This window comes from Diceros bicornis, unplaced genomic scaffold (assembly GCF_020826845.1).
Source record: "Diceros bicornis minor isolate mBicDic1 unplaced genomic scaffold, mDicBic1.mat.cur scaffold_117_ctg1, whole genome shotgun sequence".
In the NCBI taxonomy this organism is placed as follows: Eukaryota; Metazoa; Chordata; class Mammalia; order Perissodactyla; family Rhinocerotidae; genus Diceros; species Diceros bicornis.
The window spans coordinates 1068646-1093385 of record NW_026691040.1 but is presented as its reverse complement, the minus strand read 5'-3'; the positions used below and the strand labels follow the sequence as shown (position 1 = coordinate 1093385).

At 41.7% G+C, this 24740-nt stretch overlaps 1 protein-coding gene across 1 annotated transcript in view; it reads right to left on the bottom strand.

Annotated features, from left to right (window-relative positions):
* LOC131402495 (centrosomal protein kizuna-like) overlaps nucleotides 1-24740 on the bottom strand; it is a 161559-nt gene that overhangs the window by 28881 nt on the left and 107938 nt on the right. Inside the window, exon 4 of the mRNA XM_058537222.1 lies at nucleotides 18090-18112. Within this exon, the coding sequence (XP_058393205.1) occupies nucleotides 18090-18112 (23 nt within the window). The remainder of the gene's footprint in view (nucleotides 1-18089; nucleotides 18113-24740) is intronic.

Below are 24740 nucleotides of genomic sequence, written 5' to 3'. Positions count from 1 at the left end.
CTGGGAAAAGTTCTTCCAACTAATAAATGCAGAAGAAATTAACAAATTAGAAAAGTCACCATTTTGTAAGTCCAAATTAATGAATGCATCTAGGAAATGATCACAATTTTGTGGAAACTGCATAACAGTAAACTTTATACTGAAGCATCAGTCTATCAATGTTCAAACCCACAGAGCAGTCTTCCTAACAACATGACAACCAGACATCACATGCGGCCTGAGGGGGGTGTAATAAGAAGTACAAGCACTGGGGCAGCCCGGTGGCGCAGCAGTTAAGTGCGTGCACTCTGCTTCGGTGGCCTGGGGTTCGCAGGTTCGGATCCCGGGCGTGCACCAACGCACCGCTTGTCAAGCCATGCTGTGGCAGCATCCCGTATAAAGTAGAGGAAGATGGGCATGGATGTTAGCTCAAGGCCAATCTTCCTCAGCAAAAAAAAAAAAAAAAAAGAGGAGGACTGGCATCGGATGTTAGCTCAGCGCTGATCTTCCTCACACACACACAAAAAAAAACGAAGTACAAGCACCACCTATGACATTGTCTTGCCAAAATAACTGGGCTGGAGTATCATCATGTATCTGGATTGAACCAGCAGTTTACAGGTGATAGCATTTCGATCCTGATACAAACAAAGCAAATGTAAAATGACTTTTTTGAGATAATCAAGACAAACTCACAAGAAATAGGTATCAGATAAAGTAAAGAATCTTGGTAAATGGTAATGTATTACATCCTTATATGTTAGAGATATAAGTATTTGTGAGTATTTATAAGTAAAATATGTTGTCTCTTTTAAACTACTCAAAGAAAAAAGTGTGGATGAGGGAAAGATAAAACAAGACTAGCAAAATGTTGACAACTGGTGGATCTGGGTGAGGGGTACATGGGACTTCATTATGTTATTATAGCGGCTTTTGTGAATGTTTTAAAAATTTCAAAGTAAAAAGTTAAAAAACAGTATACTAATGTCTGCAACTTACTTGGAAATGCATAAAAATAAGAGATTGTGACTGATGGATGGATGGAAATATGAAGAGACACACATATGGGAGTGCAATCAAATGTCAATGGTAGAATCTGGGTGGTGGGTATATGGATGCTCATTACACAGTTCCTTTTACTTTTCTGTATGTTTGGAAATTTTCATAAGAAAATATTTGGAAAAAAAATAAGTCTAGGTACAATTCAGAACCTTCTTTAATAAATCTTAATTGTTATAATCTTTGCCTGACCTAACTCTAGTTTTTCCCAAGAGTTGAATAAAGTGGGATGGGTCATCGGAATCCTTGAACTTATTTAAAAACTTCCCAGAATGATTCTAAGGTTTCTGGCTGGTTTGGTAGAAAGCCCCTTCAGCAACTTGCCTTTCTTGGTTCTGTCTAGACCTCACCAATGTCATAATGCACCCAATTCCTTTGTTCTGTTTCTATGTAAATGAAGCAACCTTTTTCTACATTTGGTTTCACAAGAGATTTCCCTACCGGGAAAATGCAATCACAGGCTACCAGCAAATTCTAGTCCATTCAGCCGTTTCATTTCTCATAATGAGTAAATCAATTGTGCTTCTGGTCTGAAAAGATGTTTACTTAGGTTGAGTTAAACCTGGAAACAAGTTGAAGTAGGGTGAATTAAGTTAGTTCAAGTAGTTGGGATGGACTGAATTATCAGAGACCGTCTCGCTGGTGACTGATACACGTGACTTCTGCAGAGGCAAAGCCAAGGCAAGAGGCTACTAATGTCCCCACCAATTGTAACCATCCTTTGGGCTCTGGTATGAAAGAACTAGCTAAGGTTTCCTATAATTATTATACATACCTCACAAAAGGACAAAACCCATTAATTGACTTGCATGGGGTCAAATAGCAAATGAGCTATGGAAGGAGGTACAGCATCTAGACTCTGTGACTTCTGAACAGTTAAGCCAACACTTACAGCACAAAACCAGGCTTTCATGCAGATTGATTTCAGGACAAATTGGGTGAGGAGTACAACAGCCATGGCTCTCCTTGCATGGAGTCTTGCCCATGTTTCTACATAAACACACCAAATCAGAAAATTTGCAAAGTGGTACAAAGGATTTTGTGTGTGTGTGTGAGGAAGACCAGCCCTGAGCTAACATCCAATGCCAATCCTCCTCTTTTTTGCTGAGGAAGACTGGCCCTCAGCTAACATCTGTGCCCATCTTCCTCTACTTTATATGGGACACCGCCACAGCATGGCCTGACAAGCGGTGCGCTGGTGTGCACCTGGGATCCGGGCCAGCGAACCCCGGGCTGCCACAGAGGAGCGCGAGCACTTAACCGCTTGTGCCACTGGGCCGGCCCAAGGTACAAAGGATTTAAAGGAGTTTTTTTTTTCTCTTTCGTCTACTTTACATTGGAAAATTTATAACATCAATGCCACAGAGAAAAAACAAAGTTCAATGTCAGCTAAATTATATACTCCTTTAATTAAAAAGATAATAAAAGAATAGACTTTAAACAGTCTATAATTAACTTCATACACTTGGAATGGCTTCCAATCAGAAAACTGCAATTTAAGTAAATGTACCAACATTTCCTAATTACAACTGATTTACAACAGATTGGTAACTTGACCAAAGTTTTAAATGCAGACAAAATAGTAAGTACCCTGAATTTTATTCTGAACATAATAGGCAGAATAAAATAAAGAGGTTTTTACATACTATAATCCAAATAATATAAAGCTGACTCAATTTTTCAGCATGAGTTTGAGAGCACAATTGGGCAACTGTATCTGAAAGTAGCCACTAACAAGAGACAATTAATTAGTTGCACCTGGAAAAAAAATAAAATAATGAGTACTCTCAATATGGATTTCATATAAGATAAAATTACTTAAGTAATCATTTTTATGTTAAAATATGTTTTCCAGAAGGCAATAATGAACAAATTTTTTATCAATTACCCCAAATGACATGAATTATATTTTAATAATTCACGATTGTCTAAAATAACAACTTGGTCTTCCACCTAATAACGTAAACCTTTCATATGAAGGTCTTTGAACACTTAATCCCTGATATAACAAAAATCAATAATGATGATAGGAACGGTTTTGTTCTTTTTCCTTTTAAGATGCTTCACTTTGTGAGCAGGAATTCAGAAGTCTTCTCACTATCTTTTAGAGTACGCTGTGGGGCAGGTACCCCATTTTGCAGATGAGATTATAGTAAAGAGATAGACCTCGACAGCCATGGTTGGGTCAGGGGCACAAGCAGGGCTGCCGCCACACCAAACACAGTTCTCTTCAACAGGCTTTAAGGAGTTCATAACCCATTAGAGCCTTCCTACTCTGCCTGGCTTAGAATTCTAATGACATCAGTGTCATTAACAATTAAGGAACAAAAGTAGATCATTCTCTCCAAATCTGTGTTTCTGAAATAGTTTATCAAGTTGACCAGTTGACTGCTTTGGTCCAGGGGAGATCTCAAAGCAGATGGGAATATATCACTTAGGGGAGTGTCCAACAATAATTCCTGGGCACTGAGGGGCACAGAGGGTGGCTAGAGCAAGAAGAGCAGCAAGGAGCCCGATGCCATGATTAAAACTTGTTAGAGGGGCTGGCCTGGTGACCTAGTGGTTGAGTTTGGCGTGCTCCACTTTGGCAGCCCTGCTTCACGGGTTCGGATCCCAGGTGTGAATCCACACCACTCACTCATCAGCCATGCTGTGGCAGTGACCCACATACAAGATAGAGGAGGATTAGCACAGATGTTAGCTCAGGGCTAAACTTCCTCAAGCAAAAAAAGAGGAAGACTGGCAACAGATGTTAGCTCAGGGCTAATCTTCTTCAGCAAAAATAAATAAATAAATAAAACTCTTTAAAAAGAATCTGTATTTAAAGACCTGACTGCTTATCTCTCAAAGGTCATATAAACACTTGGCACTTTTTCCAAGGCTAGACAGTGAACCAGTGACAATCAGTGTGCATTAAACAGCACCCCCAGTCACAACACACAATGGGGCATAAAAGGGCAATCCTAATCGTAACAGAACATAACACTGACATTAGTAATCATTCCTGACTTCTTTATCTGGCTTAAAAAAATGATTGTGGTAAAGAAGCAGTCTTGCAGCCTCCAGATATTAATTTTAAAATTTGTGTTGGTCATAAAGAAGGATCATTTCTTAGGGAAAGCTGATTTATACATAACTGTAGACCAACAGTCATGCAAAATGCAACCTTTCATAATGGAAATCAATGCTCTATTATGCATGTTGAGAAACTATACAAATCTCTAGTCTAGTAGATGTAGATATTTTATCTCATCACCCACAATCACAGTTTGGCAGCGTAGGCTGAGAGAGTCACACAATGAATCATTTAGTCTAACAAGTCAGTTTGCACAGAGAATTATAAATGCATATATGCTTTCTATGCCACATACCACAACTGTGGTTTATGCAAAATAGTATATCAACAGATACAAAAAGCAGTGAGAAAGAAACAGGGGCCTGGTTACAGAGCCTCACAACACATAATCACCAAATGACCTACAGAGTGCAGAAAGACTCCGCCCCAGACAGCTTCTTCCACCGCCTTGTAAAGGAGTATTTAAGACTGCTGTTTTTTATCTTGCATGATAAAACAACAGGAAAGAGGGGGAGCCGGCCCCGTGGGTTAGCAGTTAAGTGCGCGCGCTCCGCTACTGGCGGCCCAGGTTCGGATCCCGGCGCCCACTGACGTACCGCTTGAACGGCCATGCTGAGGCTGCGTACCACATACAGCAACTAGAAGGATGTGCAACTATGAAATACAACTATCTACTGGGGCTTTGGGGAAAAAACGGAGGAGGATTGGCAATAGATGTTAGCTCAGAGCTGGTCTTCCTCAGCAAAAAGAGGAGGATTGGCATGAATGTTAGCTCAGGGCTGATCTTCCTCACAAAAAAAACAAAGAACAAAAAACAGGAAAAAGGATTTTCTTGCATTGCCCTTTACTGCTTCAGGTTGAAAAGTTACTGACCAGGAAGGTCATTTCCAGCATTTTCCACAGTTTGGAGATCACTAGTACAGATGCAGAAGGTAATGTATACACTTTCAGGACTTGTGAACCTCATCTTGTGCTCTGTTAAATGGAACATATGATTGGCCAAGTCTTCTTGTGCCAAGGTCCTTTTAGAAACCATCATCTTGACTTCTCACGCTTTCGTGGGATTTATGCTGAATTCTACTCTGAAGAAAATCATTAACATAAAACAGCCTATGTGGCACACTGAAGGTAGAGAAAATGATGTTAGATATAAGATAACCAGACCCAAAGCCCCTCTCACTCTCAGCGAAACAAGGTCCTTTCAGGTGGGCTTTCACAGACACTCATCTGCTGACCATGCTCGAGAAATAATTTGTTCTCTGCTAGTAAATAGTGGGGATATATTTTAATAAAAGGAAATATAGTCAGTCCCCAAAATAAAAATCAGAGTTAGGTCACTGGCAACAATTATGCAACATGAATTAGGCACCGACCAGGTGCCAACACTGGACAAACCATTACACAAATTACACATATGTAATTCTATGACCTCAATAAGTCGCTCAGATGCCACAAAGCTTCTGGGGCCATGAAAAGAAACCCACACTACCTAAAAGGTGGGTAGAGGGTACAGAACAGATTTCTGATTGACTCAGGAAGGATGTACAAGAATCATGGTTCACATGGCCAACTACCCTGCAAATAATTAACCCCCTCTCTCTCTCATCCTAGCTTTATGGCCTTTAAGGGATATCCTTGAAGTGGTGGCTCTCAAACCTGAGGGAGGGTAGTTCCCTTAAGGGCTCATTAAAACCCAGGTGGCTGGGTCTTACCCCCAGATTCCTGATTCAGTGAGGCCTGGGCGGGGAAAACGTGTTCCCAGGTCTTGTTGATGCTGCTGGTCCAGAGACCATACTTGCAGATTGGGGGCCTGTATCTTCTAGATTGGGGGCCTGTATCACCAGCATGACCTTGGAAATTGAGGAATCCATCTGGGGTTTGGACTTGCCAATGACATCCCTCTAGGGTGGTGGCTAGACTAGATTATATCCTGGGTTGTTCACGAAGGTATGCTAATATACCAGATGAAGGCTACCTGTGCTCCCTCCCCCCAAGTAAGCCCTTAAAACATTGTTATGAGTAGGGATTGAGTGGATATATCCAATTAACAATTAGAAACAAATACATTTACAAAGAAGTAAATGGTCAAGTCCATAAAACAGTTAAACTGACAACTACAAGTGTCTATCCCAGTGGTGACCGTGTGGACTAGTGTTTTGTTTTCATTTGGAAGCATCTGGGAACAAGAATGGCCATCCTTCCACAGCAGCAATTTCATCCCAATAATACCTGACTTGCTTTTCATGGCTGCCACCTCCAGGTAAGAGTCTCGGAGGCTGGTGAAGGACAGCTGTTCCACAGGCTTCAAGGTCTTCTTTCAGAATGTCACTGTGATTATAGAGCCTATAAAATAAAACAGGTGCTGCATGAGATGTTTATTTAAGCACAGATGGCCCAGCTTCTAGAATCTACGGAGGTTCTTCGTGGTTTATTGAAATATATCTGTAATATAATCTAGACACAAAAATGCAGCAACTAGACTATCTCTCGACAAAGATGTAAAATGGGGCATTTTGAAAACCTTGTTTGTGTGTATGTGGCAGTTTTAAATCCATCAGTGGAAGTAACTTTTAACCCTTTGAAGACTTTAATGACCTTCAAATCGACAGCTGTGCCATCTCATTCCACATTCCACCTGACTGATAGGAATGCTAGATAATCTTAACGGCAGAAAAGGCTAATTTTCTATTGTCAATCATAACAAAGTTAGATCTCCACAACTCATGTGAAATTTACTTAAATCGTCACTGCTAAGAAATCGAAAACTGCTGGCTGGATATTGGTTACGTCCTCTATTTCTGAACGCAGAAAAATGACTATTATTTCTCCATTCAGATCCCACTGCAATACAATTTTCTTTATTTTTAGTAAGAAGAGGAAGGGAGGGAAAGAGGGATTTAGCCTTCATTATCTATTTCCAGTCTACTGGGGGACTGGTCTAGTCTAACAATTTGGCCACTGTTTTAGGTTAGGTCTGTCACGGTATCATAGTAGCTTCCAAAGAGACTGGTTAGAAACTTCCTTTAAAAACATGTCCATTTGGGGGAAAGCATGATTCTAAAAAGCTATAGGAGAAGATATCAAAGACAAAACAGTATTTCTACTTTAAAGAAGCTGATGACATACGTAGTTGGGAATATTCAACATGTACTCCAAAAAGAAAATGAAGCAACTTGTAAAGCAATGTGTTAATTAGCAACGTCTTACTAACTTGTAGTTAGTACAACAGTGGGTTAAGTTACTGGATCCATTTGATGGCCATGTGCCTAATATCAAAAGGATGAAAGAGATGTGCTCTGTTTGTCTATTAGAGGGCGAGTGACAAGTGTAGGCTCAGGCACCCTGACTCTGAAGCAGGCTTTTATCCTGGGCAGGAAATATAAATGTCGTGTCATGTCCACCCCCCCCACCCCCCCACCTCTCATTCAAGCCCTATTCTGGACCCTAGGCCACCCTATGGGCGCTCCAGTTCCTTGCCGTGTCTCAAGCTCTTGTCTAAACTCTAAGCCTAAGATTCTTAGTCCCTCTGGGCTACATCCTGTGTTGGATCCTTCACCTCTGAGCTCTGCTGCCAAAAACCTTCCATTTTTTGATGGGGTTGTTTTGTTTTTTGTTGTTGAGTTGTATGAGTTCTTTATATATTTCGGAAATTAACCCTCTGTTGGATATATGATTTGCAAATATTTTCTCCTAGTTGGTGGGTTGTTTTTTCATTTTGTTCATGAATGGCCAACAGGCATATGACAAGATGTTCAACATCACTAATTATCAGGGAAATGCAAATCAAAACTACAATGCGATTTCACCTTACATCCATCAGAATGGCTGTAATTAACAAGACAAGAAATAACAAATATTGGAGAGGATGTGGAGAAAAGGGAACCCTCATACATAACTGGTGCAAATGCAAACTGGTGCAGCCACTATGGAAAACAGTATGGAGATTTCTTATAAAATTAAAAATAGAAATACCATATGATCCAGATATCCCACTACTGAGTGTTCATCCAAAAACATGAAAGCAACAATTCAAAGAGATTTATGCATCCCTACGTTCATCACAGCAATATTCACAACAGCCAAGACATGGAAGCAACCCAAGTGCCCATCAACGGATGAATGGATAAAGAAGACATGGTATATAGATACAGTGGAATACTACTCAGCCATAAAAAAGACAAAATCATGCCATTTGTGACAAAATAGATGGACCTTGAGGGTATTACACCAGGCAAAATAAGCCAGACAGAGAAAGATAAACACCGTATGATTTCACTCATATGTGGAAGATAAACACGTGGATAAGGAGAACAGATTAGTGGTTACCAGAGAGGAAGGGAGTAGGCGGAAAGTGAAAGGAGTAAAGGGGCACATATGTATGGTCACAGATAAAAACTAGACTATTGGTGGTGAACACAAAGCAATCTATACAGAAACTGATATATGATATTGTATACCTGAAATTTATACAATGTTATATGCCAATATGACCTCAATAAAATAATTTAAAAAATAAATTAAAAAACAAACAAACAAAAAACCTTCCAGACTCCTGGCCTATATGACTTATAGTACCTATAATACTTCTTTTTCCTTTGGCAAAATCTGGGTCCTAATTCTTCCTGGAAGGCTTTATCTCGTCACCACTCAATTCACAAAATAACACCTGCCCTTAAGAAAAGGAAGACAGGCCCATCGGAGGTAAGCCAATTTCAGAGCAGTAAAGGAGAGCACATAATCACTGGGAAGGCAATCAGGAGTTGTGAGGCAGTAGAGAGACAGAGAGCTCCTTGGCATCACAAGGGCTTGACTATGGAGGAGGAACTTCAGCTGGGCAAGATTTAGACAGAAGGGGAGATGACCCTTTAAGCTAAGGGGTGGCACAGGCAAAGATGTGAGGAAATGCCAGGGTAGGAGGGGTGTCGGGACCAGCAAGGACACAAGTCTGGCCAGGTGGGGGTTGCTGTTTGTGGTGATAAGATAGTAATGGGAAATAAAATTCAATATGAAACTCGGGTGAGAAAATAGTAATAAATCTTGCGGATTTCTGAGCTATGGCTGGTTTCTTGAAAGCAGTGTTTTTGAGAGGGTTAGCCTGGCAGCCGTGCACAGATGCAGTTGGTGAGGGGACAGACACGAGACCCAGACCACAGCCAGGAGACTGAACTTGTGCTCTAGATGGCAGGGGAAGAGTGTGTAAGTGGGAGAGCAGTGGTGGGGGTGGCAGAGAGGGAGAACAGTCATTCACGGCTCAGCTGGGGGGAAGTCAACGCCCACAGCTGGTGGGGTGGGCTCGTGAAAAACTGGGGTGTGTGCCTCACTCAAAGGGCCAGTCACTCTCAGCTCCCGCAGCGGAATGTGTCTCAGTGACGTCGATCTTCCTAGTTTTCAAGAGAAGCTGGAAATTCACAATTGCTAGTTTTATTTTTACGTGACATCTCTCAAATTTAAAAATCTGGCAGCTAATTCAAAAGGAGGTTAAATACTATGCTGGACAAACAGAGCTGGTCTGCAGGCTTGGGGTCTCCAGCTTAGACTGCCTCTAGTCTCACCTCCCACCCCAGGTGGTAGACCCTGAGCAAGGACCAGGGCTTGATGTTTCTGCACCTCCTCTGAAATGCTGGTACAATGGCGGAAGTTAGCAGATGCTCACCAATGCTGGGGTACCACAGTGGGGTATAGGCAGGGTGTTCGGGTGGGAGCAGCCTCCCTCCAGGGAGGAGTATTTTATCTCCGCCATTCTTAGGAATGGTGATAAGAGAAAACAGTTTTAGTGGTTTTATTACTGTTTATAAATGCTCTACAGACAATGCACCCTTTGTTGCCTGTATGCCCACCCCCCACCCCACCACGGTATGCCAGTGCTAAATAATACCTGATTGTCCAGTCAGGACAGATGCCAGATAACCTTTGTTCTTTTCCAATCTGATCAATCCAAATATCAGGCTTACTTAGACTAGCTCTTCTCATACTTGTCTAGGAGCTTCTCTGACTACCTCATTCACAGGGATCTTTCTTATCCCTGAATTCCTTTAGCACAATACAGACAACATCCTACATTGTACTGTTCTCTAGTTATGTCATGTCTGTCTAGTCTTCTCAACAAGACCAAAAGCTTGTTGAGAACAACAATTGGACTTCTGAATTTTTATCTTACTTGAAGCTTCATGTCGCACTCAGCACAATACTGAAGACATACTTAACACCACGAGTTGAATGACAGGCCAAGATTTAAACCTAGATTAGAGAAATCCATGACACCTATTTTTACAGTATGTTTTTATATGGTTGCTGTTAGACCAGTCCAGGGCTTCCACGGCGTCCATGGCTTGGCAACGAGCGATCAATAAGACGGCCACAAGTACTGTCTGCACAGAGCTTATGGTCTACTCTCGATTAACTCAGAACCTTCTCTGGCTAAAAGACAAGTTGGTCTGTGCTTAGGGTTTCTAGTAGTTATTTCTCCACGTGATACCTGACTTTAGCTTACAAAATATTCATCAGTCCTTTGCTGAAAAAATCTCTATTAAAGAATTCAAACACTATGGAGCTAAAGATTAAAGACTATGTGTTATAAAAAACACTATCCTAGAATTCAAGACCTCAATTTCTTTCATGTCTTCTATTTGCATTCCCATCAAAATAATTCCAACTGGAGGGGCATCAGTCTGACCAGCCCATGCCCAGTCCTTCCTGGGGAACATGTAGACGGACCTGGCACTAACACACTGGGCCTTACCATCAGTTTGTCTCTGTGAACTCCAGCAAGTGGACAAACGTGATGGATGACAAGTAATCTCTAGAAGCACAAAAGGCACTTTAAAGAGGTATATTTTATTTTACCCAACAGTGCAGGCAGATAATAAATAAATATTTTTGGCCAAATTTAAAGTAATTGCTTTCTAGCTTCATTTTCATCTTTCAGTCACACAGAATTTAAGAGATAATTTAAAAGAAAACAACTCCACTCCAGGCTAATGGGAACACTCAAAGGAAGGTACAATTTTTTTTGGAAGCAAGGAAGAGAGAAAAAGTGCCATGCTTTTCCTTTCAGTACTGCAAACTGAGAATTACTTTTTGGCAAAAATGACCCTGTATGAGGGCTGTAGAAAATAAACTTTTCCTTAACCCCACCAGGTAACTTCCACACATTCCCGTGGGTGTTCTATCAGAGTGGACATGTTTCAGTTGCAGCACTAAAGGCATGACTTTCAGGTTTTATTTTCTCTAGGGAACAACAGTCTCAAAATGGTGTGGTAATCACTGCCCATAACTAGTAATGAGTTTACTTCATAATTTACATAATATAATGTTACTTTTAAAAAGTTTTATAAAATACATTTACTGTATTTTTAATGAGACTGAAGAATAATAAAGCACCACAGTTGGTCACATCCAGAACAACGTTTTGGGGAAGGAAATTGTATTGCTAAATGAGCAACGACAAAAAGGCATCATCTGCAGAGGTGGTCTGTAGTTCTGAGTGTGGGGTTTAGGAACAGCCCATATACAGAACGGTGGGCAAAGGGCAACATGACCGGCCTTTGCTTCCCATTCCAGTGCCTGCAGAACACTGGCCTGCACACTCAACTTCTTCCTTCTCATGGGTTTGACCCTACCCTCCTTCCAAAACATAAGAAGGTTTTGATCTTTAAACTAAGAACACATGGCCTGGATAGAAAAGATTACTTTTAAAACCATCACTTTGGGGCTGGCCCGGTGGCATAGTAGTTAAGTTGGAGCGCTCTGCTTCGGCAGCCCAGGGTTCTCAGGTTCTGATCCCGGGTACGGACCTACACACCGCTCATCAAGCCATGCTGTGGTGGCATCCCACATACAACATAGAGGAAGACTGGCACAGATGTTAGCTCAGGAACAATCTTCCTCACCAATAAATAAATAAATAAATAAATAAATAAATAAATAAATAAAGTCTTAGTTGCATATTTTATCTCTATTAAAAAAATAAATAAATAAAACCATCACTTGATCATGTTCTGGTTCTGTTTTTCACATTTAATTCCCAAGGAAATTTGTTGATTACAATCAACAACATTTAAAATCCTCCTAAGACCCATGAGAATTGTTAAGTCTAAACAGAAGTAACAGAATGCATTCATGCACCCAACACTCAAAGACCACAACTGCTACAAAATATAACTAACGAACCAAAGCGGGCTGTTGTCAGTCAAACCCTGATATGCTAATTCAATTTGTGTAGCTTACTGGTCATCCTGAAGCAATTTAGCACCTTCACCAATAAGAGAAAACCTCCAGTGACCACCCACCCACAGGTACACAAATACATCAGAGAACCAGAGACGTCTGTAGAAGCCCTACCTCCATAAAGATGCAAATTAAGATTTAAACAGTGTAACAATTGGCGAGAGCTAATCCTTTTACAGAGGTGTAAATGGCTATTGAGAACTGAATTCCGGCTGCTAGCTTTTGTTAAGTAGCATTACAGACAAGTTTCACCCAAGAGTAATGCCACCAATTCTGAAGACTATTGATAAAATAGTTTCATAAAGCCAGTGCAATTTGTTTACTCTGATATCAAGTTTCCTGACCATAAATCCAAACATGTAAATATAAACCACATCAAGAATTAGTGCCCTGGGAAAATAAACTGGGAGGAACTATCTCAAGCCTGACACCCAATGGCTGGAACAGCTGTATGTGCGGCTACAGAGAAGTCTGTATACGGGGTTTTGTTTGCCACACAAAACAGTTGTAGAAAGGACAAACACATACATAGTTAAAGAGTATTTTTCTTTTAACGGGCTGTCTTACAAAACCTATGTTTTGGTGGCTCCCTTGGTCCCCATTGTGCAGCCCCCTGGGTGGTCCCTTCCAGGGGGCCACTTGAAGGGAACACAATGCCAAAAATGAGGGAAGGAGGGGACAGCAACACAAAGGCCAGCAGAGCGGGGCGGTCTGCAGCGGCAGGCTGCAGCTAGGGGTCAGCAAACAAGGCTCTCTCTCTGGACCCAGGAAACAAGGGCTCCTTCTCCATACCTGGAAACAGCGTGATTAAGCTGACAGCTTGAATTATGGGCTGCATTTTGTAGGGTACGGTCTGTCTGCGTTAAGGTCCTCTTTATTGTAGCAGAGGCCTCACAAGCAAAACCCTTGCCTTTTCCCCCTCTTTGGCTTCAAAACATCATTCTGTTCCATTTTAATTTTCAGAACTACTCCTTCTCCCATATCACCTTTCCTTTTTTTGTTTTTTAAGTTGCTTAATGAGGTGCTGGGAGGCCTGAGAGAATTTATAATAGGGTGTTTCCCTCTACCCTTAAACAGAGATAACCAGCCTGAACCCATAATGAGATTTTAGCAGCCGAGTCATTAGCGATGGCTGCATAAAGGATGGTTCCTTTATGAAACGGATGTGTTCTTTTTTTTTTATTATTATTTATTTTTTACCCCAAAGCCCCAGTAGATAGTTGCATGTCATAGATGCACATCCCTCTAGTTGCTGTACGTGGGACACGGCCTCAGCATGGCCAGAGAAGTGGTGCGTCGGTGCGCGCCCGGGATCCGAACCCAGGCCACCAGCAGCGGAGCGTGAGCACTTAACCGCCAAGCCACGGGGCTGGCCCTGAAATGGATGTGTTCTTAATTTGCTCTTTGATAGGTCTGTGGATCCCAAACTTAACACCTGAGTTGATAAAAATCCTCTTTGCTGGGAAGGTGAACACTGGAAACATTTACTCTTGCTCCCTGGATTTCCTTTAAATCAGCACAGATGTGTCGCCAGAGGGGTGTTGTCATTAGGGTGCTGGCTGCACCCTCCAATCTGAGGTGCACACAACAGATTTATGGAGCCAGTCACCTAAAGTGACCTGGCTTTAAATATCTGCTGCAAAAAAGAACATGGAGGGTAAATGTCTTATCATACAACTTTATGCCTTTGATAGTGCTCCAGGGCAAGCTACCCCAGGAAGCACCACTCTGGTATGCAGATTATTTCGAGCTGAAGACAATAAGGACTCAGAGAACTCAGGAAGAATATTTGAGTTGCCCCTCCCAAACTGCCTAAAGAATTTAAAACAAAAGATCTGTTTCAGGAAGGAGTTATTATCATGACTGCTATAAAGATAATGTAGGATAGAGGTTACAATAGAAAAGGCACCAACAAGCCCATCTTATCGGAAGTTCTGTCTCTCTGGCCACATGCTCTAGATGGCCCTGCAAGAGGTTACCAGACAATCATTTACAAGGGAAGTCTCCATTTGTAAAGGTATCTCCCTCTCTGTATTGGGAAGAGAGGGGATGACCTCATTTCTAGAGACTTATCAATGTAGAAGGTGAGGCCTTAAAACTGCATAATAAGCCTTACTCTTGTTTACAGTGCTTTAGTGATAATCTCCTGTAACTAACACCCCCGCCCCCAACATCCTCCTTGTCTTTGGTTGGACATGGTATTTAAGACGAGAATCTCTGCTATTGTGTTGAGAAACGCAGTGTCCCTGCTTTCTCCCATGTATACATGTTATTAAACTTGGTATTATTTTCTCCTGCTAACCTGTCTTGTTATTTGGTCAGCCATAAGAACCTTAAGGAAAAGGGCAGAGGGAGATTCCCCCTCTTCCCCCGACACCTTTCAGAAATGTAATACAATCAGGCCTTGTATTTTGACTAAATTTAAAGAATACTATGAACATAATAAATTTTTTTATTAGACATTATCATAATTGGTTCTATAATTAAACTCTAGAGGGCGCTTTTTGTAAAAGGGCATCTGATATTTTCAGGGTAGAATCATCTTTGCTGGAGCTTAAGGACTAACAGAGGATCATAAAACAAAACACCAGACTTTTGCTGTTACACGGCTCTCCATCTGTCTCCACATGTGTGTATGTGCATGTGCAGGTGTACGTGCGTCTGTAAGAGAAGAGACAAGGAGGACCAGACTGGGCTGGCAAAGATTATGCTACGTGAGGGGATCCAGGGAGAAGGCAAATCAGAAGGCATGATGGGATGGTGGATGGGCTTACTGAGGGCTCAGGCAACGTTCAGACTCTGAAATAAGTTAGTATGTCACTTCTCTGGGATAAGTGAGTCTCCTTAGAAGCCAATTAACTCTGATGAATGGGAATGGGGTCTAGGGCAGTCACCCTCCACTGAGGGAGAGCTCAGACCTGTAGGGCAGGTCCCTCCCTGGGTTCTGACTCATTGTTCATTGTTCGGGGCCCACCTCCATGATGACAATGAGATGGGAGTGGCAGCACCCTGGGAGGGCACCAGCAGGAAGGAGACTGAACACTTGGCTATTAACGATTGCCTCCTGCTATGTGAGTATGGTAGAAATCAAAGACAGAATTACTGACAAAATTGTGCTGGTTTTCTGCTGGCTCCTTCAGAGGGCCAATACTGTATTAAAATGAAGAAGCTGAATCAATTTATTATTCAAATGCTCATTCACCTAAGAAGCTGCTAAAAGGAAGCCAAAAGAAACAAGAAAGTGAATGATAACAAACCATCATTATGAATGAATAAAGGGGATTAACCGGGAGGAAAGGCAGGCTGGATGCAAGCTAGGAAATAATGCCCACCTGGGTAGACCCTGGGAGCCAGGTGAAAAGGCTTCTCGTCAGTGTGGAAGTTCAGGGGATGTAAGACAAGCACATCCCCAATTCCAGGTAAGTACACCTTTCAAAACAGCAGAAACCAGTTTCAGCTGTGCCCATGATTACAGATGTAATAATGCTCCAAAACAACCATGTCCAGCATACATCCATGTAATATATAACATCTGATCAGCAAGCACCATCAATCCCAGACCCAGCACTGGAAATTCTTTTAGGGATTCAATTATCCTAGAAAGTAGTGCTTTTCAATGTTTAAGGTGGCAGAACACCTGGAATTCTTAGAACTTTCTGTAAAATATCATGAAGTACTGATATACGTCATTTCATCACACAAATTAGGAACATTTTTACTAGCGGACAATGAATATATGTATACAATATAAAAATCAAACCACTAACACAAATACCCATGATGAAAAACCAATCTATCAAACCTAACAGGATCAGCTGATTTCACATTTTTCATTATTATTCATTTGGTACTCTCATTCATTTTCTCTTCCAGTAGGCAAGCTATAGCAGGTAACCAAAGTTTTATTAAAATAATTTTGAGGAAGTTCTCAAAATTACAAAGATTTATTTTCCTAAAAATTGGAAAAGACCACTTGACTCAATAGCAGGAGAATTCTACTGGAATATATCTGAGAATCACTGCACTAAAGAAAACGAATCTAGCATTGTTTTAAGCAGCAGATTCAAACACACTTCCAGTCCACAAAAATGACAAGCAAATTAAAATGAATTTACACTGACAAAGGAAAATAGAAAAAAGTTAGACAACTAGTTGAAGGCCATTAAACACAAGGTGTTCAGAAGTGCTCCTCACATCTCTCTTGTAGGTTAAAGTAATACTGTAAGTCTCCTAACTGGGACTCAAAATAGTGAGATTCAGTACAAAAGCACAAGAAAACATATCAAGGTCTCACTTATTGCTTTTTGAGTTTTTCTTATCTGCTTGGCCTATCTGCACAGATTCCCTCACAAAAGCCATCACTGAATGGAAGCTTTCCCACTCAGTTATCAAGCTCAAATGTTCCTTATCAAATCCCACCTTAAAATAAGTTTCGTTTTTCTAGAAGTCTATCACCAATAGCTCAACAACTGCTCTTCAAAAGGTGAGAAATATAAGTTTAAGAGAATAAAAGGGAAGATGAGCCATAAGGAACTGATCAAGTCTAAGATCAAGGTGCTGGCTGGCTTGGTTCCTGGTGAGGGCCCACTTCCTAGCTTGCAGACGGCTGCCTTCTTGTTGTGTCCTCACAGGGCAGAGAGAGGAGGAGAGCTCTCTCAGGTCTCTTCTCATAAGGGCACTAATCCCATCACGAGGGCCTGACCCTCATAACCTCATCTAACCTTAATTACCCACTAAGGGCCCATCTCCAAATACCATCACATTGGGGGTTCAGGCTTCAACATATGAATTCTGCAGGGACACAACTCAGTCCATAAGAACACTGCTGCCACCATCTTGTTCCTGGCCTAAGGATGAGGTCAGCACTGAGGATGACAGAGCAGGGAAACGGAAAGGACCTGGGTCTTTGATGACAAAAGTGAAGGGCAGTATCAACCAATCCCAGGGCCTGCTTTACTCCTGGACTTTCAGAAATAAACAAAAATGTGTTTATTGTTTAAGGCAGTTCGAGACAGTGTTCCCGTTATTTGTAGCCTGGTATATCAAGATAATTAATAGGTAAATGTTCAACAAGGCCAGAAAGCCAAGTTTGAAAAAAGAACTCTGATGGATGGCTTTTCCATAATTCAAATTTACATTTCATTGAAAAGAATTTAAGGGAGGTATCTTAAAATGACGATCCTACCCCTGTCACTCTGCTCCCCTACCATGTCTCCTTTTTATAAATACCAGTAACAGCAGAATCTTTGCTCTTGGTGTGGCTGGGCCAGCACAAAGCAGGATCGAGGGGCTGTTCATGTGCTGGGTGTGGAGGGATAAGAGAAAGACCCCTGTAGCCCCTGAATGTGTTCCCCTGGCCTGCAGTGGTGCTATACTCTGCCACATGAGCCACTCCTTCAGCTGGAGTGACCAACAGTTCCCTAGACATGGGCCATGCTGGTCTGTCTCCAGGCCTGTGCTCCAGCCATTCCTCTCTTAAAATCTGGAATGGCTAATCTCCTTTCATCAGCCAAACCAATCACCATGGCTATTCTGGTTTTCTATTGCTTGTAATAGCTAACCTGAATTTAGTGGTGTAAAACAACAATCGACAACTTTTTGTTATGCTCATGGCTTCTGCGGGTCAGGAATTTGGACAGGGCACAGGGCAGGTGGCTTGTCTCTGCTCTGCAATGTCAGGGACCTCAGTCTGAATATCACGGGGTGATGTGGAACACAGGTGACTGGAATTATCTGGAGGCTTCTACACTCACATCTGGAGCCTGGGCTGGACTAAATTCAGGCTCAGCTGGGCCTGCTGACTGCAACACTGACACACGGCCTCTCCCTGAGGCTTGTTTGTTGTTAGCCCCACTTTCTTGGAAACCTGGCCATATTCCAGTCTCTCCTACCTTATTTGAATCTTAAACAACCAAGACTTGACCCCTAGAGTCTCCTCTCCAACTTTTGAAACCATAGGTAAACTTGTTCCACTCAGAATAAACTACTTTTAGATCTCAAATTTGTATTGAAAGAGGTCTAATTTTTCTGCAGCCCTCGTGGAATGTGGCCTGCTGGTTCCCTCCCTAGCAGAGATGCAGGCCTGCTATATTCTCTCATCAGCCTCCCTAGTCTCTCTTTCCCCCTGCCCTCCCTTTCTCCCTCTCCCCAATCGCCTCCTCCCTCCCCTCCCTCTACATCTCTTATTTGGCTCCCGGAGTGCTGGGATAGGGCCTCTTAACACTTCATTGAGACATCTCCCCAAAAATGTTGTAACTCACTTAAACATCAAATGATAAGAGGGATTCTAGGAAAACAGTGGCAGCACAGCCTTTATTTTTAAAAATCTCCCTGAATTCCCTTATATAAATATAAAAAAAAGATAGAACAACTAGGAGAGCAAACCAAAAATTCATGCATAATATCTATGACAAAATTATGTGACAAAATATGAGTAAGTGGAACAAACTACTGATAGCAACTAAACCCCCATTATATCTGCAATTGTACAGAAGGAAGTGGAGGGACAGCAAAAGTATGAATGACGTTCCTGAGAATGCAAGAACCTCCACATCGTCAAGCGGTACTCACTGGCAGGCTGAGGTGAGAAGGGCAGCCCATCTGGAAGGGGGCTGCAGGTCCATTTCAAGGGTTAGAACAGAGGGACTGCGGTAGGTGCAGGAGCAATCCGGGCCCTACCACTCCAGAACCTTACCAGTCTAAGTGCCCTTTCAGCAGAGCTCTGCACTGAGGAGAAGCTGCTGGGAGTGAACTCTAAATTGAACTTAACTGGGACAATAACGGCAGAGGAAGAATCTTTCCATTTCAAGTGGAGGAGGGGAAAAGAGCCAAGGGATCTAAGAAAGTAAGAGGCCACATACAAACATTCTGGGAGAACAACAGAAGAGGGAGCTCTGGAGCCATAAAACTAGGAAAGCCAGCCTGGCCCACCTGCCCCTCCTGAGTGCAGGAGAACTCCTCTCACCAGACATAGGCCCAGAAAAGATTCCAGGTCTCTTTATCAGTAAAGCGCAGGTTAACGACACCTCCACTGCATAGGGCTGCGGCAGCAGATGAGATAATGTATGTAAAGCAGCTGGCACAGCATCGGGTACACAGTAAGCACTCAAAGATGATCGAAATTATTACCATTATTATAAACATTAGCATATCAAGTTTATATAACAACCTTAAGCCTAACTCTAACAAAAGATTAAAGATTTCAGTTAGGCCACAGTGAAGTGTGGTAAAACACCACTGTCCCGCTCCAGAGGACATTTCCCAAGTTGTCCACCCCGGACTCAGCACCCTTCTCCGCAGAACAGTACTACCCAGTACATAATTGCTCAATTCTGCCTCTCGCCTTCCCTTTCCCCAGCTGCAGGCTGACCCTTTTCCAGCTGCTCACACATCCTTGCTTCAGAGAGCCTCTTACAGCTCCCTGGTCTACGATTTTCCTTTATGATCAATTTTCCGCCCTGATTATCTTGTTTCTGGAAGGTATCTCAGGTTTTAGGAAAACTTCTGATCACACCCAATTGGATGATGATTTCCTGGTTGAACTCGCAGAGTTCTGGAGCCTCGCTGGTGACCTCATGTACTGATGCTAAGCACAAGCTCTACTTACAGTGCATCATACCCAACACTTCTCAGTGAAAAGGGCTAAATAAAACAAACTGTCCATTTTGTCAGGATTCTGATTCATTGATGCTAGAAATTAAATTTATCAAATTGCTAAGAGTCAGAGTAGGAGAGACAGAAGCCAAGTTCATTTCTGACTTAAAAAAAAAAAAAGAGGTTGGCCATTCCCTTTATATGTCATGTATGTCCCTGCATCTTGACTTCCAGAACCACACTATCAGATTACCATTAACTATCAAATGCCAACATGTGCCAGTCACTGTACCAGGTGCTTCAGCTGAAAAAATCAATCTGATGAAGATAGTAAACTAGAACTTTGAAGTCAAATTTAATTAGTCAAAAGATGATACTGGTCAAAAGGAGATCCAAGACTATAATCACAAAAAGGTCATGGCTCTGCCAGTCTTCCTGTGGTCTAGAGCAGGGAAAGAGAAAGAGAACATTCCAAACAAATCAGTAAGTTCCTGATTTGTTTCTTGTGATCATCTCTAGTTAAAGAAAGGGAATTAGGGACAGGGCTAGCCTGACAGGAGAAATAAAAGGGAACAGGTTCATATTCTGGATAATTTTTCATAAATGTGTACAAAACATAATATTCTGAAATCACATATTCTCCATGTCAGCAGACGGTTATGAGTTTGGAAGGCTTTCTAGTAACCACACATAATAAAATAAGAAAGTACTGTGTATAATTTAAAAGGACAAATTGTTAAAAGACTTGGGAGGGCTCATCACAAGGAAAGAAAGATGAAATGGAAGGGGAGAAAACTGTTCCACCAATAGATTTAAAAGGTAAAAGAAAAACTAAATTAGAAATGACTTTGTCAAAGCTATGCATTTCATAACTAAAACTGAAAGTGGCCAAACGATATCTGGTTTCCCCGGCCTTCAGAAAGGAAGCAGCAGCCAAGTGGAAGCGACTATGAGGGAGAAGGGAAGAAGAGACACCAGGTAGGCTTCAGGGTGCTGATACTATTTCTTGACTGGGTGGGGGTTACCAGCTGTGTTCACTCTGTGATAATTAATGGAGCAGTACACTCATGATTTGTTCACTAGTATGTAGGCTATACTTCAATAATAAAATTCATTTTAAAAAGAGCACATGACAAGGACTTCTGCTTCTTGTAAAGGCATCCTAGGTAATGCAGGCCAATCCTTGCACTAAGAACAAAAAAAAGTATAAAAAATATCTCTTTGATAGCTTAGAGAGATAAGGCAGTGATGAATTACAGGATCAAAACCTAGAAAAAAAGGAAATTCAGAGAGATAAGCCTAACATCTGGGGCAATTTTTCTTTGAAGGGCATGTGCCAATTCCAGAAAAGGCAGCTGAGAGTCTGAGAAGCTGAGTGGAGCTCCAGGCAATCCCACAGAGTGGGAGAATAAAAACTGAAGTCCAGGTCTACCAACGAAGGGGAAACTTAATAAATCACCCACACTTTGAACTGGAACTTCAAAGGGCTGCTTCCTGTGGATAACGGTGAAACTGAGTCTGGCCCTCAAAGGGACCAAGGCCTGGCTTCACACTGTATCAATTCTTCAACCTGGATGAAAGGGACCCAGGATCACTTCTGCCCCAGGCACCTGCCAGAAGCAAATGCAAATCCTCTTTAGAGGAGGAAAACTTCCTTGTCCTCAAATCACTCCCAAAATGCTCCTACACAATATCCATTCAAAAATTGCCAGAGATTTGAGAAAAACAAGACAAGAGTGATTAAAAAGCGAGAGAAAGAAAAGAAAACAGAAGCAGACCCATGGGGAAGAAATGGAGATCCAGTCTCTAAGGTACTTATACTGTCTGGAAAGAAAGTAAAAATATTAATTAACAACAGATTTTGAAAGGTCAGAAACTTATAGATGAAACAAAAATTAGTAAATATATAGGTGATTAGAATCATGTAATTATTAAGCTCGAGCTAACAGAAACATACAGAACCCTACCCAATGAAGAGTGAATATACATGTTTTTGCATTATGGGCATTTATAAAAATTGGCCATTACTATGGCCAATCAACAAAGACCAAAGGACAGATGTTGTTCAGAACACATCCTCTGCCAACAATGTGATAAAATTGGAAATCTATAATGAAAAGAGAATCCTCTTTTCCCCTAATATGTTTAGAAACAACCAAAAATCATTTTACATAATACCTATGTCAAAGAAAAAGATATAATAATTATAAACATTTAGATAATTATGTTAAAATACTTAAAACTGAATGGGAGTGATAGCATTATTTGTCAAAACCAGTGGGGTGCAAGTCAAGCAGTACTTACATGGAAATTTAAAGCCTCAAAAGTATATGTTCTAAAATGGGAAAGATTGAAAATTAGGCATTCAACTCAGTTAGAAAAAAACCACCTGGTAAAACCAAGCAAAGTAAAAAGGGAATAATAAAGATAATAACAGAAACAAACGAGATTTTAAAAAAGCAACAGATGGGATGAAATCTGATTATTTGGAGAAATTAATAAAATAGACAAATCTCATGCAGGATTGATTGATGAAAAAAGTTGGGCAGACATAAAATTATGAATGAAAAAGAAACATAATTATTGACACGGTAAAAATTCTAAAATATAGGGTCCAGCCCCGTGCCCTAGTGGTTAAGTTTGGCATGCTCTGCTTTGGCGGCCCAGGTTCAGTTCCCGGGCGTGGACCTACACCACTTGTCGGCAGCCATGCTGTGGTGGTAACCCACACCCAAAATACAGGAAGACTGGCAACAGATGTTAGCTCAGGGATGATCTTCCTCAGAAAAAAAAAAAAAGAAAAAAAGAAAAAAAATTGTAAAATATAAAAGCTGCCCACAAATTTGAAAACTTAAAAAAGTATTAAGAAACTAGAAAATTTTTCTAGTACACTCTACATTTTCAAAATTGACTCAAGATGAATGAAAACATCAATATACGTATAAGCATTTAAGAAACAGAAAAAGTAGACAAAAATTGAGAGAATTTTCATCAGTGCACCTGTCTTGCAAGAAATGTTAAAAGTTCCTCTGGTTTTAACCTTTGCAAGTGTTCTCAGTATCCCAGACTCCTGCCTTTGCTCTAGGGCACCCACCTCTTCTGACTGAGGCCAGAAGCCTATGGTGAGAAGGGTGGGAAAGGCTGGGGAACCAGGTTCAGGTCGGTCAATGGAGACTTCTTTTAACATCTCCCGTACAGACACTGAGTGACAATTAATGTCTACTTTGCTGACCATCTGGTCTGAGGACTGCTGCCCTCTTGGAAGCCTGGTTCTGGACTTTTAAAAATGTAAACCAGGGGCCGGCCCAGTGGCGCAAGCGGTTAAGTGCGCGCGCTCCGCTGCGGCGGCCCGGGGTTCGCTGGTTCGGATCCCGGGCGCGCACCGACGCACTGCTTGGTAAGCCATGCTGTGGCGGCGTCCCATATAAAGTGGAGGAGGATGGGCACGGATGTTAGCCCAGGGCCGTCTTCCTCAGCAAAAAAGGAGGAGGATTGGCGGATGTTAGCTCAGGGCTGATCTCCTCACAAAAAAAAAAAAAAAAAAATGTAAACCAAAATAAAGATAAGGAACGTCTTAGATTTTTCAGATCAAAGTAGGTGAGCTAACAGGAGAGGCACAGGCAAGACTGGGGCATGAAGTGCCAGGCAGAATAGGAAGGGGATACACTGACAGCCCCACCTGCTGGCACCAGGTTATCTTTTCAAAAGTGTAATGCACAACCTTACTTTGGGAACAAAAGCGATCATTTGTGGGGCAGCAAGAAAAAGCTCAGGGGGCCACTTGTTGAGGGGCAGAGGTCAGGTCCAGGAAAAACAAGAGACAGTGGTGAAGAAAAAAAGCAAGTGAAGCAGACACCTGAAGGCATCATCACATCTGAAGGAACACTGAATCGATAAACATGCTGCCAGCTCCGCTTAGAGTGACTTGCGGGTAAATTTTACAAGAAACACAGTTTTATGCAAGAATTTCAGATGCAAGAACTTCCTTCCCATATTTAACTTTGAAGAGGGGCTAAATTAAAATCACTAGAGGAGATTCACTTCATGTGATCACATTTTTATGACCCTGAGAAACCAAGGCTTTCACTTATTTAGTGTAAAAGGCGGCATTACGTTTTGCTGTCAGCCATACTCCAAGGGGGGAAGAAACAAAGCAACTCTGCGAATGCTTTGCTCAGCTTGAAGAAGGGCACACAGCACTTCCTCAGCTTATTTGAGGCTGGAAGGCACAAAAATCAATACGGACAGAGCAAAAGGTCAAATTGCCACCGCTTAGTTTTCTTTTCTTCTCCTAATTAAATAATCTAATTTGCTTCTGGAGCTTCCTTATTCAACCTAATGAAATATTATCTCTGATATTCCAGTTTTTTAGGCAGTAGAGAGTTACTGGGAACCAGCCCAGGGTATCAGTTAAGAATACAGACTCTGGACCCAGACGGCCGAGCTCAAAGTACACTGAGCCACTTTGTGACTTTGAACATAACTTCTCTGTGTCTCAGTTTTCTCCTTTGTAAAAGGGTAATAATGATAGGAATAAATGGATTATTATAAACAAAGCTCTTCACAATAGTGCCTGGCACAGAGTGGGTGCTATTGAAGGGTATATCACCATTATGATTGTGATTTGCATGGTAGAGCACAGAAATTAAGAGCATGAATTCTGGCATCCGGCTGTCAGTTCGAATGCTAGCTGCACCTCTAAGGTTATTTAATCCTTCTAAACCTCACTTGAAATACTCCACTTGGCATCTGCAGCACAACTTCTTCTCGGTTCTCTTGATTCTTCCCTGCAGCTTCGCCTCAAACT